We start from the raw sequence: 14,110 nt of genomic DNA, 5'->3' as shown, positions 1-14,110 counted from the left end.
ATGATAAAGTTAATAAAGATGATATTGGCAAAGGAAACAGCACAACATGGTTCTTGAATGCAGAGGATAGAAAGAAATAAGATGAGATAAGTGTGCTCCAGTAGATGTGTAATGTTAGTGTGCATGAACAATAAACAACAGCATAGATGAACTGAGGGAAAAACTGGGTATAAGAAGAATCAGATGTAATGTACAAGAGAGAAGACTGCACTGGTAGAGGTGTGTAATGGGCAGAGGAAAAGGAGAACTGAGTAAACTATTGCCAAGCAATCCATGTAGAGGGAACATGTGGTAAAAAAGACCGAGGAAAATAGGGGAAGGAGTGGTGAATGCTGATGTCAAGAGGCTGAACCTCACATAGGAAATGACAAAGAACCATAACATGATGACAAAGTGTGGTGGGGAACACCCATCCAACCCATTTAGCATGGAAAAGGAGACATAAAAGTGTATAATGATGATGATGAAGATGATGATGATGATGATGGAACTAAGCTTCAATTTCAACTGTGGGGTCCATCTGAAGCAAGTTGTTAGATTCAGCTGTTGGTGGCTTCTTTGACTTGCCACTCAGCCGTGATAAGATACTGCCCTGTCGACTGCCTTTCGGACTTGGAGGACATTCATCAATACCACGGTGGACGGAGATATTTTCGACTTCTCTTTCACAATGTCTGCGAAAGTATTCTGGCGTGAGGAGTTCATTCTTTGTGGGTTTCCGGAATCTTGGGAGCAGAAAAAAAAAGAAAAAAAGAATGCATGAAAAATAAATAATTAAATAAATGAATAAAAAATGTCAAATAAAATTAAGCTAGCAAGGAAAATGAACTGAACAGTGAGCAAGCAAAAAGCATCAGTTGAGGTAGTCATACTGCTTATGGATTTTGATTGACAGTTTCTTCCACAGGCTGACATATACATATATATATATATATATATATATATATATATATATATATACACACACATGTACATGTATGTATAGCATGACTTTTTATCAAACCTCAAACCAATTTTTCATATATTCTAAATTTATTTTATAGAATAATTTCACACTAATAACAATTCTAGAAATGGCTTTAGAAATAAAAATCAAAAAACAACGGTAGTGGGGCTGATTTCAAAAACATTAAATGTAACCAATATCAGAGTCAAAGACTGTTTGGAGAGAAATACCAGTTCTACATTCTAATAACTTCAAGGATTTCATTGTTAGTAGCTAAATGGATCTCATACAGTTCCTTTGGTCATTGTAGTTGATTGTGGTAAATAATCTGAAGCAAGTTACACTGAAATCTACTGAATTAAGAACTGATATTTCACCTGTGACTCTCATGTTTGACTTTGAAATGACTGCATTTACCGTGTTTTCAAATTCCTTCTATACAACAAGCATTTTTTTCTTTTCAGACAATGATGATATTAATATATTCAGATATTACAACATGGATGGCAGAGTAAAAAAAAAAAATCATGCTTTTCCAAATAAAATCATTAAGAGCTCTTGCATTTGTTGCATAACAACTAGGAGAAACAAAGAGTGCCCATGACTGTCCTTTTGCAAGAAGTCCAACAATACTGAGATTAGTGTAGTTAATTTTTTATCATCTCCAATTCTATCTGCATAAAAAACTTGTTTCATAGAATACCAAAAATGGGAGGAGAGAGAGAGAAAAAGACAGGTATTTCAAATGCACCTGAATGGAAATAGAAGTGACATACAGCTAGCTCAATGTATGCCACATGATAGAATTATTTTTGTTATTTATCAAATATATGCATGTGGTATAAAGAGTCGCTGAAGAGGTAAAAGAAACTAAAATAATAATCCTTTCTACTATAGGCACAAAACCTGGAATTTGAGGGGAGAGGGATGGTTGATCACATCGACATCAGTACTTGACAGGGACTTAATTTATCGACCATGAAAGGATGAAAGGCAGAGTCGACCTCGTTGGAATTTGAACTCAGAACATGAAGACAGACAAAATACCGCTAAGCATTTCACCCTGTGTGCTAACGATTCTGCTAGCTCACTGCCTTAATGATAATAATTAAAATAACAAATGTCCTGCTGCAGAACCAGGTACTGGCTCTCATGGCATCTGATCTTAACTGATTGGAAGTATTATCATGTACATGTTTTGGTTTGGTTTAAAAAGATGGGCTACAGCAAATATTCTGCTCAGCTTGTCAGTTGTTTGACTTTAACCAGCTGAGCATGTCCATTAGTGGCTGACAATATGTGTATCTCTGATTATGAACAGAAGTAGGGAGGGGCGTCATAGCCATGTGTTGAGAGGAATTCTTTGAGGTTTCAATAATTCACCTCTGGAAATATGGGTGTTTCATTCAACATCCTTAACCCTTATTCAGGGACATTTTGAACAGGATGGGCTACTCGACCTGAAAAAAAAATTATAACTGGGCCCCACTTGTAAGGTAATGAGCTGTTTATTTTGGTATAAGGTCATCATGTCACACACATATGGTTGTAATGCATGGGCCTCGTGTGCCTTATCAGACGGGTAGTCATGATAGGTATATTGGGCTTCATATATTTGTACTCCAGTGTCACTTTGATGGCATGCACTACTCTCTCAATAATAATTATAATAGCAACAACAAAGCTGAAGTGAAGACCAAATATACAATGTGTGTGTTAATTGGCAAAATATGACCATCCCAAAGTATAATAATATGTTTCAACACACAATCTTGCATCAAAAATCTTATAAAACAAATATATAAACATAACCGTTATTTTTTGTTTTATGGCTGATGGTACAAAATTTGGTTTCTGACAATCAGATTTCATGTTTCCTCTTTCTCTGTTCCCATTTCTCAACACACACACACACACAATTTTATAAGAGAATAATACTCACAATTTGAGAAGTAAAGATAAAGATACAACGGTAACAGAGGATAATGCCATGGCAGCAGAAGCCATCCATGGTCGGAGAGACAGACCAACTGGCATGAAGACACCTGAAAAGAAGCAAAAGGAATTAAAAACAGTTAATGATAAAGATGCTATAGTTAAAATATCAGAACTAGAAACAGAGTTACATAAGCAGATATCAATACTCTCTCTCTAAAACATACACACACTCCTTTATTTTTTAAATGAATGTTGCTAAAGGCTTCAGTTTCCAATAAATGATCAATTAAACTTTATAACATATATTCAGTACTCAATATTTTTTCTGTTTAAAAATCCAATGTGAGAGAGAAACACAGAGAGAGAGGGTGTATGTGATTTTATTTCTACAAACTGGAAATCAAACCTGGATGCTTGTAACAGAGTGAACTCTGCTAAAAACACCCAAAGACCAAGAAGAAGTATTAAACCGGGCAACAAATTAAATCAAGATAGGAAAAGTTAGATATGTTCAATACAAAGACGAAAATAGAGCATTTTGATATAGTTGGAACAATACTTTAATGGCTAGATATTCTTCCTAATGCTTACCATTCAAATGTAAAATAACAATTGAATTTGCTTGTGAACCAAAAAAAATAACAACAAACACATTATGGCCTTTGTTCATTGGCACAAAAGTGAAGCTGTATCAAGACTTGAATCTATCATTATGGTTTCATAGGTATTGTGCCTCTTCACTATAAAGTTTTAAAATCTATTCCTAAATGAAAAGAACATTGGACAAAAAAATGATTAACATAATTAACGTGATTATTGTTATTGGTATTATTATTATTATTATTATTATTATTATTATGGCTGAGTTCCAGCCCAGGCTGCAGCAACAAAGTCTACCTGCCATACTTCTTGGTCCATCATCACTGCCTTGAGGTGCTGGATACATTCCAGGCCAGTGTCTGCAATCAAGTTGTCGATGTAAGTGTGATGACATTTTTCTCTTCTTACATCACCATCAAGTGAGTTCCAGAAGACTAATTTAAGTGCTTCCAGTTCTAGGTGGCGCACACAGTGACCAGATAGTTGCAGCCATCTTTGCCTGATCTTCTCGCTAACTTTCAGCAGGTCTTCATAAAGGCATTCGTTTGTCGTAAATGGCTGCCATTTCACATCAAGATCAAGAAGGCACAAGTATGTCACAAACTAAAGAAAGTCTGGAATTCCAAATTACCCAGGCAAATTAAAATCAAGCTGTTCATTGCAATCACTGAATCAATGTTATTATACAGCAGTGAAACATGGACATTGACAAAGAAATTATCAAATGGAATAAATTGATACTATACAAGGATGGTACGAATGGCCATAAATTAACATGATTTGTTAATTAAACAGTGAGCTTAGCTAGTAGTTTATAATAATAATGTGAAATGATACCAATGTATTAATATTTACTGATATAATTATAGATTGATGTAGAAATATGTAATGATATCTCACCAGCAGCAATTGGAATACCCAATAGATTGTAAATTGAAGCAGCAAAAAAGTTAATCCTAATTCGTCTGACAGTCATTTTTGATAACTTAATGGCAGCAACAACATCGATAAGACTATTCTGAAAGACATGAAATAGAAAACAGATAAGAAAATAAAATTAGATAAGAGATATTGCTGGCCTTGTGCCAAAAGTTGAAACTACTACTACTACTATTATTATTATTATTATTATTATTCAGTAGTTTTATTTTTATAACGTGCTTTCACTTCACTACCGAGCGCAGCTCTGTGCGCCTTGGGTATGTGCTGTGGTTTGCTGTGGTGCTCTTATGTTTACTGTATTGAAAGTGTTTTGCGTAGAATGTGTGCAGTACCCAGTAGTGCAATTTTCTGTATGTTATATATATTTGTAAGTCCTGGTGTTTTTGTTATGTATTTGTCTGAATATTTTTTTATTATACCTAAGGCACCTACTATGATAGGAATTGTTTCTGTTTTTAGATTCCACATTCGAGTTATCTCTATTTCCAGGTCTTTGTATTTTGAAAGTTTTTCCATTTCTTTTAGAGAAACGTTGTCATCTGCTGGTATTGAAACATCAATTAGAAGGCATTTTTTTCCTTCATGATCTTTGACAACTATATCTGGTCTATTTGCCTTAATTTCTCTATCTGTGTGTATTGGCATATCCCAGAGTATGGTTGCTTTCTCGTTTTCTGTGACCTTTTCTGGCGTGTGTTTATACCATCTTTTTTCTGTTGCTATTCCATAATGTTGGCATAGCTTCCAGTGTATATAGGTCCCAGCTCTGTCGTGTCTGTGAATATATTCCTTCTTAGCCAGGACTGGGCAGCCAGAGATAATATGATTTATTGTTTCTTGTCGATCTCCACATATTCTACAGTTACTTGTTATATTTCTTTTCATTATGTGTTTTTGGTAATTTCTGGTGGGGAGGCTTTGGTCTTGTGCAGCAATTAAAAATCCTTCAGTCTCTGCTTTGAGTCCTGAGCTTCTCAGCCATCGCTGGGATTTTTCTCTGTCTATTTCTTTCGCATTTAGTTTAGCCCAGTATTTACCATGTAGGGGCTTTTCTTGCCATCGTTTTATCATGGTCCGTTGCTGTTCTAGTTTTAGTTTGGATTTCATTTGTTTTATAGCTTTTGTTGTTTCTTCTTCTTCTTCTTCGTATTTGTTAGGTAGATTGATTTCTTGTTTGTATTTGTCAGCTTCCTTAAATACTGAAAACAGTTTTTTCTTTTGCTCGTGTTTTGTGGCTATTTGTATTAGTTTCCCTTGCTTCTGGAGTAGGTATTTTTGCAGTCCTATGGTGGTTATTTTATAATAGTTTTCTAGCTGTATAAGACCCCTGCCACCTTCTGTGCGTTGTATATATAGCCTTTCTATGTCAGATTTTGGGTGGTGCATCCTATATCCTGTCATTATTTTTCTTGTTTTCCTGTCTATTTTACATAGTTCGTTTAGTGTCCAGTTAAGGATGTTGTAGCTGTAGCTTATAACTGGGACAGCTAAAGTGTTGATACCCATTATCTTGTTTTTAGCATTGAGCTCTGTTTTTAGTATTGATCTAACTCGTCTATAGTACTCTTTCTTTATTTTTTCTTTCATTTGTGTATGTTGTATCCTATCTAGTTCATTGACTCCTAAATACTTATATGGTTGGCTTTCGTCTAGTTCTCTTATTTCATTGGCTTTATCTAGTGTTATATTGCTACTTTTAACTAATTTTCCTCTTTTCAGGGTTGCTTTGGCACATTTTTCTAATCCGAATTTCATTTCTATTTCCTTGGTAAAGCCGTGTACTGTCTGTAGTAGTGTTTCTAGCTCTTTGTCGTTTTTTGCATATAATTTTAGGTCATCCATATATAGAAGGTGGCTGACTGTTTTTCCATAGCATTTGTAACCGCATCCAGTTCTATTTAGCAATTCTGTTAGAGGTGTGAGTGCCAGGCAGAACAGGAGTGGAGAGAGCGTGTCTCCCTGGAATATTCCTCTTCTAATGGGGATGGCTTTCGTTTTCACAAGTCCCTCTTTTGTTTGGAGCTGTAGCACTGTCTGCCATTTGTTCATTGAGTGCTCTATGTATTTTATGATAATTGGTGCCACCTTGTTTATGGCTAGTGTTTCCAGAATCCACGTGTGGGGAACACTGTCGAAAGCCTTTTGGTAGTCCACCCAGGCCATACTGAGGCCTTTCTTCTTTCTGCGGCTGTCTTCAGTTATGGCTTTATTGATCAATTTAGTTATTATTATTATTATTATTATTATTATTATTAGCACAATGTAGTGGGCAGTGAGCTGGCAGAATCATTAGCACATCGAGAAAAATGGTTAACGGTACTTCATCTGTCTTTATGTTCTGAGTTCAAATTTCACTGAAGTTGACTTTATCTTTCATTCTTTTGGGGTCGATAAAATAAGTACTAGTGCAGCACTGGGGTCAATGAAATCGACTTACCCCTCCTCACAAGTTTCAGGCCTTGTGCCTGTAACAGAAAGGATTATTAGGGCAGTGTATTGGAAGAATCACAAGAGCAGTGAACAAACTGCTATTCAGTATTTCTTCTAGCTCTTTCTGTTCTGTGCTCAAATCCTGATAAAGTCAACTTTGCCTATCAATCTTCCAGGGTCAATGAAATACCAGTCAAATACTAGGGTCAATGGTATCAACTATCACCTTCCCCTCAAATATACTGGTCTTCTGCCTTTAAAAAAAAACAAAACAAGCTGACAGGATTGTTAGCAGACCAGGTAAAAAGCTTAGTAGCATTTCTTCAGATTTTACATTGAGTTCAAATTCTGCCTAAGTTGACTTAGTCTTTCATCCTTTCAAGGTTGATTAAATAAGTACCAATCAGTAATTGGGATCAATATAATTGGTTATCCCTTTCCTCCAAAATTGCAGGTCTTGTGCCTATATTGGAAAGGATTATTATTATATTTCAAATTCTGCCAAAGTCAACTTTTCTTTCATCCTTTCAAGGTCGATAAATTAAGTACCAGTAAGACACTGGATCGATGTAATTGACTAGTCTCCTCTCCATGAATTTCAGGCCTTGTGCCTTTAGTAGAAAAGATTAGCATTTAAACTGACCACATCTGGCTAAAATATTCTATTTGTTTTATGTGCAAACTGGCCAGCTCTGGCCTCTCACACCAACCCGACAAGATCATTCTAACATCAAAATCTCAGGGCTACAAAATAATGCATGATTAATTTAAAACAATGGGAGTAAATAAGCATTAGCTTTGACAAAATGACATGAATGCTAAAGGGTTAATATAATTATTAAAATGGTGAGCTGGCAGAGCCATGAGCATGCTGGGCAAAATGCTTAGCAACATTTCGTCCATCTTTATGTTCTGAGTTCAAATTCCGCTGAGGTTGACTTTGCCTTTTAATCCTTTCAGAGTTGATAACCTCCTGAACTTACTGGCCTTACACCAAAATTTGAAACCATTATCATTATTATTAAGGTGCCAAGCTGGTAGAATCATGAGCAAGCTGGGCTAAATGCTTAGCAGCAATTTGTTTGTCTTTACATTCTGATTTCAAATTCCACCAAGGTCAACTTTGCCATTCATCCTTTCAAGGTTGATAAAATAAGTACCAGTTGAGCACTGAGATAATGTAAATAACTTATTCCCTCCCCTGAAATTGCTGGCCTTGTGTCAAAATTTGAAACCATTAATTATCATTATTAGTATTATTATTATTAAAATATAGTGAATGATAGACTCATAAGAACAATGCACCAAGAAATTTGATCTTGCACTGTTAAAGGGTCTTTCCAACTGTGTCTTTATTCTTCCTTTGCTGACACAGATCTGTGCTGTGCTGTTAGTACATGGCACCTATCACTGCTGAACACTCATCATCCACTCAATATGTCAATACCAATGTAATTGTCTTTTCTGCACATAATTGATGATAAGGCTCACAGATTAGTTCTATTTCGTTATTTCATACAGAATAATACAAGAGCAGGCATGGCTTCTCAGCCACACGATTTTCAGTTCAGACCCACTTCATGGCACCTTGGACAAGTGTCTTCTGTTAGAGCCCCAAGCTGACCAAAGCCTTGTGAATAGATTTGGCGGATGGAAACTGAAAACGGCTTGCTGTGTGTGTGTGTGTAACCTTGTTTGATATCACAGTGCCATATTTGTAAATGATTGTCAACACCATACAAGCAGTGTCATTTATTTTCAATAAACTGCAAGAACATTCTTTTCTACTTTAGGCACACGGCCCAAAAATTTTGAGGAGGAGGCCAGTCGATTAGATCGACCCCAATATGCAACTGGTACTAAACTTATCAACCCCAAAAGGATGAAAGGCAAAGTTGACCTTGGCAGAATTTGAACTCAGAATGTAACAGCAGACGAAATACCACTAAGCATTTCGCCCGGCATGCTAACGTTTCTGCCAGCTCACCACTTTAGCCATGGGACAAATATTAACTTGCTTAGAAACAGGTAAGGGTTGGTGACAAGAAGGGAATCTGTCTGTAGAAAATTCGCCTCAATTAACTCCATCCGACCCATGCAGACATGGAAAAGTGGACGTTAATATGAGATGAAATGAAAAATTAATATTGTGCAACCAACACAGGCTTACTTCAGTTACCTCTAATGAAGCATCACACTTATAGCCCAGATATTGTACGGTATACCTTTACTACAAACAAAGGTAAATTATTTTCTGCTACTTCCTTACTCTACCGACTAAACAGACACCGAGTACAATTAGAAGGCTTTCTCTTGCTCTGTAAAGCATCCTACAAAATGATGTTGGTAAAATAAACACCTTGTCTATTGTGTCAGTAATTTGATGACAGAAGCGGAATCCAGTTATAAAGAGCAACCAGCAAGTCGGATACAATTTTGCAGTGTAACAATTTTATAATCTAAATTCAAAGAAACAATTTCAGAAAATTGTGTTCGAGATACTTCCAGCTTTTGGCACGAGAAAGAAAAAAATTATTAAATCAAGGGAAATGATTCACAATTGCATTTTAGAGGTGAGTGAATTACCTCCCTTGAAACGATTCCTGTCCTTCTATTAAGTCTCTAATCAGTGTAAACGTTAGTTTAGAGCCGTTTATGTGTATGACTTGCTAAAGATATCAGCCAAATTTCCTTCAGAATCATATTCCACAATCTTAAAAACACGAAGAAGATAATGCAGTCCAAGGAAGGTCACGTTTAGTATGCTTTCTGCTCGTTACTTTGATGGATTAAAAATGTAAACTGGAACTAAATTACAACGATGATGATAGTGGAAGTCGCCGCCACTATCATCATTATCATCACCAAGATGATAGCTTAGGGAAAATTATTAGAGCTTTGAGGAAATGTATATTTATTTCAGCTCTTTACATTCTGAGCTCAAATCCTACCAAGGTTTTACATTACTTTTCACACTTTCTGAGATTTATAAAATAAAGTATTAGTCACATATTAATGTTGACATAAACAATAATTGCATCCCCCAAATTACTGGCTTTAATAAGCCTACATAAGAAATCATTATCAAAAGGCAACAATCAAGCCGTGGAGTCAATTATATCAATGTAACTACTACCAACCCCAATATGTGGGCTTGTGCTTAAATCAGAAACTCATGTTCTTTTTACCAATGAATAGAATTAGTAGAGCAGAGGATGAAATGTTTAACAACATTTAGTTATCTTTCTGTTCTGCATTGAACTCCAGCAGAACTGATTTTGAGGGTGAATTCAGCTGAGTGGATTCCTTCCTCAAATTTCTGGATTTGTTTCTCATTCAGAAGCCATTAAATCTATGCTTCACTGATTAGGACATAAGATTGGAGTTGTATCCCAACTTGCTGAAATAATTCATTATTCGTTAATTAATCATTAACACTTTCATTGTTGATGCTAACACTGGTTCCGACGATGATGATGATGATATACCATGAAAGGAAGAGGAGGAGAAAACAATAATGACAAATCAAGAAGAATTGATCATCCAACCTGAATTAAAACAATATCTGCAGCCTCAACTGCAACATCTGTTCCTGTGCCAATTGCAATTCCAACATCTGCTTGAGCAAGTGCTGGTGAATCATTAACACCATCACCCACCATAGCAACTTTTTTGTTGGACTTTTGAAGTTGTTTGATTTTTTTCACCTTATGAGACGGAAGGACTTCAGCAAATACAGTCGTGATGCCAACCTGAAGTGAAAGCAAATGTTTTACAGGTAAGTATTGAAACGTAGTGAACCTTATGGGTAAGTCAGATATAGCAGTAAGGGGAACTTACAGAAGTGAACATTACAGTTAAAGGAAATATAGAAATAAAAAAAAAGTAATGGGTACTTGATGTATGTATTGGTAATGTTTTGATAAGGTACTCTTGAAAGTCTGTACCTTTGACGAACGTTGTGACTTGTTTGATGTTATTAAAGGAGACACGGTTATTATGTTCCTATCAGAAGAAGCTTTCAAGGCCTTTGTCTATAAAGTACTGCATCTCTCAAAGGAGGTATTTAGACAGCTTGTAGACAATGATGACGTCTGTATGTGAAAGGTTACTGGGGAGTGAAGGATGGTTTCATTTGCACAGGAAAGTTTGTGTGGAAGCAACAGCAGGTTGCTCATTGATATGATGAATGAACAGTATGCAATATAACCAAATAATGAGTCAATAGAATGTTGGTTGGAGACGTTCTTGATCTCAAATACTGTAATAGAGTGGTCTGAGAAGAAACTTCCAGCCCAAGAAATAGATAGGTGTAGACCAAGGCAATTCTTATGACAAACATGACCCAAGAGCAACAACAATTGATGATCTCAAGCACATATGAAACTCATGTGAAGTAGGAAAGATCTTCGGGCTCTTTAGCAGCACTGAAACCATACTAATGATCAGAGAGGAAGAAAAATGAAATTGATAATTTACAAGTGTCTTCACATTCATGAAATTTAAAAGCTGATGTGACAGGGCAACAGTTAACATACTTAAAAAGGTAACCTTTTGGGGCATGGGACACACTGCCATCTATAAGTTGGGATAGATATGTGTGAAGAAAGAAAGTGCAAAGAATTTACTGCAAAGAACTATCTCAAGCAGTGTGCTTTGGCAAACTGACTGAAGGTGATAGTTAGGACACAGACAGTATATTTTTGAGTCGAAGTGACTGGGGAAAATTTCATACTTGGCACCTGTGTAAACAAGATGACAGAGAATGTGGTCTTCAGAGACAAGGAACGAATTTAGGAAGTGTTTTTGATGATTAAGTGCAGAATAAATCTAAAGGTAATTGCACTTAACTCATACTTAACAACAACAGAAATTAGTAAGAATCTATCCCCTTGATATTTTGAAAAAGTGAAATTCTGTTTAGGTTGGTGAACAATTATCTGTGGGAAGAGAACAAACTTTTATTCTAAGATAAGTGACTTATAAAAATCACTTTTCTCATGCCAATATTACTGCAGCAAATCAAAGACTTCAGAAGAGGAAATAAGTAACTGTAATAAATTATTAATAAAGGAGGAAGATCAAGAAAAGGTTTACACATTGGAAATTAATCAAATGAATACAAGTAGTATATTTTAATCAACTAAACTATTAATTTGTAGTTCTATGGGATGGGAGAGAGTTAGAAATCAACAAAATTCTTTTAATAAAACAAAATATTTAATATCTTTGTTATAAACTTACCTGTTTGGCAATTGCTCTCGCAGTTTTTTGATTATCTCCAGTTAAAAGAATCACTTCAAGACCCATGTCTTTCAATGTGCTGACAGCTAAATGAGCATCACTCTTAACAGTATCAGCCACAGCTAACATTGCCATCAACTCATCTGCAAAATGTTAAGAAGAAAGCAAATCCTAAGTAAATTTATAGTGGGATACCAGTCACTGATAAATCAAACTTCAGAGAGTGCACCAGAGAGGAATAAACTTTCATCAATAAATATAAACAAAACAAACAGGTTTTATATATCTCTTTAAGTCTACCATCAACATTTATTAAACAACCTGAGATAAGTGCTTCCAGATCAGTTGCATTTTATCAATTCATGTGACTGTAAAACTAATTAAAAACCAACTTGCTAGAAATAACAACTAAATATCACTCAACCTATACCTTACTATCTTAAAAAAGAGGATATCCTACCCTACCCATAACAAGACAGAGTACTTATAGCTGGTATGACATTGATTATATGTCAGGTCCATCAGGGCTGAACTGCAGTTAAATAAGAACAACATAATGATTGTATGTTGATATCTTATTGTTATTCTGATGTAACCCTGAGGGACAAAGTACCTGACAATGCTTGTTGCAATTTACTAGGTTAACAAACAACAGAGTTCATTCATTATTTCTCTGCTTGAGTAAATAGCACTAAGAAGAGCATTCAGTTGTAAACACAAGTACTCTAGTAAACGACCCACAAAACCATGAAAAATGAATGTAAAACAGTTATTTATAATTTTTTTAATTCGTTTTGCTTTCTTTTTTAATTTTTCTAATTAAAAAAAGGTTTTTGTTTGTTAACCATTTCATGCACTTCTTCTAATAAATTGCACTATTAACTTTGAATTAACCTTTTTGCTATTATATTTCTACTGAAATACACTGCCTTTGTTTCAGTTAAACTTTTAAAATAATTTTAAAAAATGTTTTTACTTGGTTCAGTCATTTTGGCTGTGGCCATGCTGGAACACCACCTTCAAGGGATTTTTTAGTCAAACAGATTGATACCAGGACTTATTTTTTAAAAGCTTAGTACTTATTCTACCAGTCCCTTTTGCCAAACTGCAAAGTTACAGAGACATAAACACATTAACACCAGTTGTCAAGTGGTAGTCAGAGGGATACACATATAGACACACAAATGTCCCACCAATGCCAGCATGGAAGGCAGACATTAAATGCTGATATATGCAAGTAGCTTCTTTCAGTTTCCATCTACCACATCCACTCACAGCGCTTTGGCCAGCCCAAGACTATAGTAGAAGGTGCTTGCTCAAAGTGTAACACAGTGAGACTGAACTTGGAACCATGTGGTTGGGAAGCAATCTTTTTACCACACAGCACTCCTGAAGAACTTACTAAAATATTTTTGTCATTATCAAGCTTGTTTCAAATGTAACTTAGCAGCAAATTTTGATTAAGTTTTTAATTCAAATCATTTTAAAACATGAATTTTGTATCATAGCACCAGGGTGGGTTGGTATCAAAAAGGTTAATCTGACCAGTCTGAGAAGACCTGCTGAAAAGGTTTAAGGGCACTAATTCTCCTTCTCCCAAACAGAAACATATATATATTCTTTTAGTTGTTTTAGTCATTTGACTGCAGCCATGCTAGAGCACCGCCTTTAGTCGAGCAAGTCGACCCCAGGACTTATTCTTTGTAAGCCTAGTACTCATACTATCTGTCTCTTTTTGCTGAACTGCTAAGTGACAGGGACATAAACATACCAACATCGGTTGTCAAGCAATGGTGGAGGGACAAACACAGACACAAATACATACATACATATATATATATATATATATATATATATATATACACATACATACATACATGCAATGGGCTTTTTTCAGTTTCTGTCTACCAAATCCACTTACAAGGCTTTGCTTGGCCTGAGGCGATAGTAGAAGATACTTGCCCAAGGTGCCATGCAATGGGACTGGACCCGGAACCATGTGGTTGGGAA

The 14,110-nt window shown here is 35.6% G+C and overlaps 1 protein-coding gene across 9 annotated transcripts in view; it reads right to left on the bottom strand.

The window, feature by feature from the left end:
* Positions 1-421: 421 nt before the first annotated feature.
* LOC106877342 (copper-transporting ATPase 1) overlaps positions 422-14,110 on the bottom strand; it is a 166,400-nt gene continuing 152,711 nt past the window's right edge. For all 9 annotated transcript variants that reach the window (XM_089352275.1, XM_089352278.1, XM_089352279.1 and 6 more), the window contains 5 exons: positions 12,101-12,243; positions 10,405-10,608; positions 4,385-4,502; positions 2,889-2,991; positions 422-725 (listed from right to left, as the gene is read on the bottom strand). In XM_089352275.1, coding sequence (XP_089208401.1) covers positions 491-725; positions 2,889-2,991; positions 4,385-4,502; positions 10,405-10,608; positions 12,101-12,243 — 803 coding nt within the window. In that variant the 3' untranslated portion in view covers positions 422-490. The remainder of the gene's footprint in view (positions 726-2,888; positions 2,992-4,384; positions 4,503-10,404; positions 10,609-12,100; positions 12,244-14,110) is intronic.

This window comes from Octopus bimaculoides, chromosome 5 (assembly GCF_046866305.1).
Source record: "Octopus bimaculoides isolate indiv1 chromosome 5, ASM4686630v1, whole genome shotgun sequence".
In the NCBI taxonomy this organism is placed as follows: domain Eukaryota; kingdom Metazoa; phylum Mollusca; class Cephalopoda; order Octopoda; family Octopodidae; genus Octopus; species Octopus bimaculoides.
The sequence above is the reverse complement of the archived record's forward strand: the minus strand, read 5'-3'. Positions and strand labels throughout refer to the sequence as shown.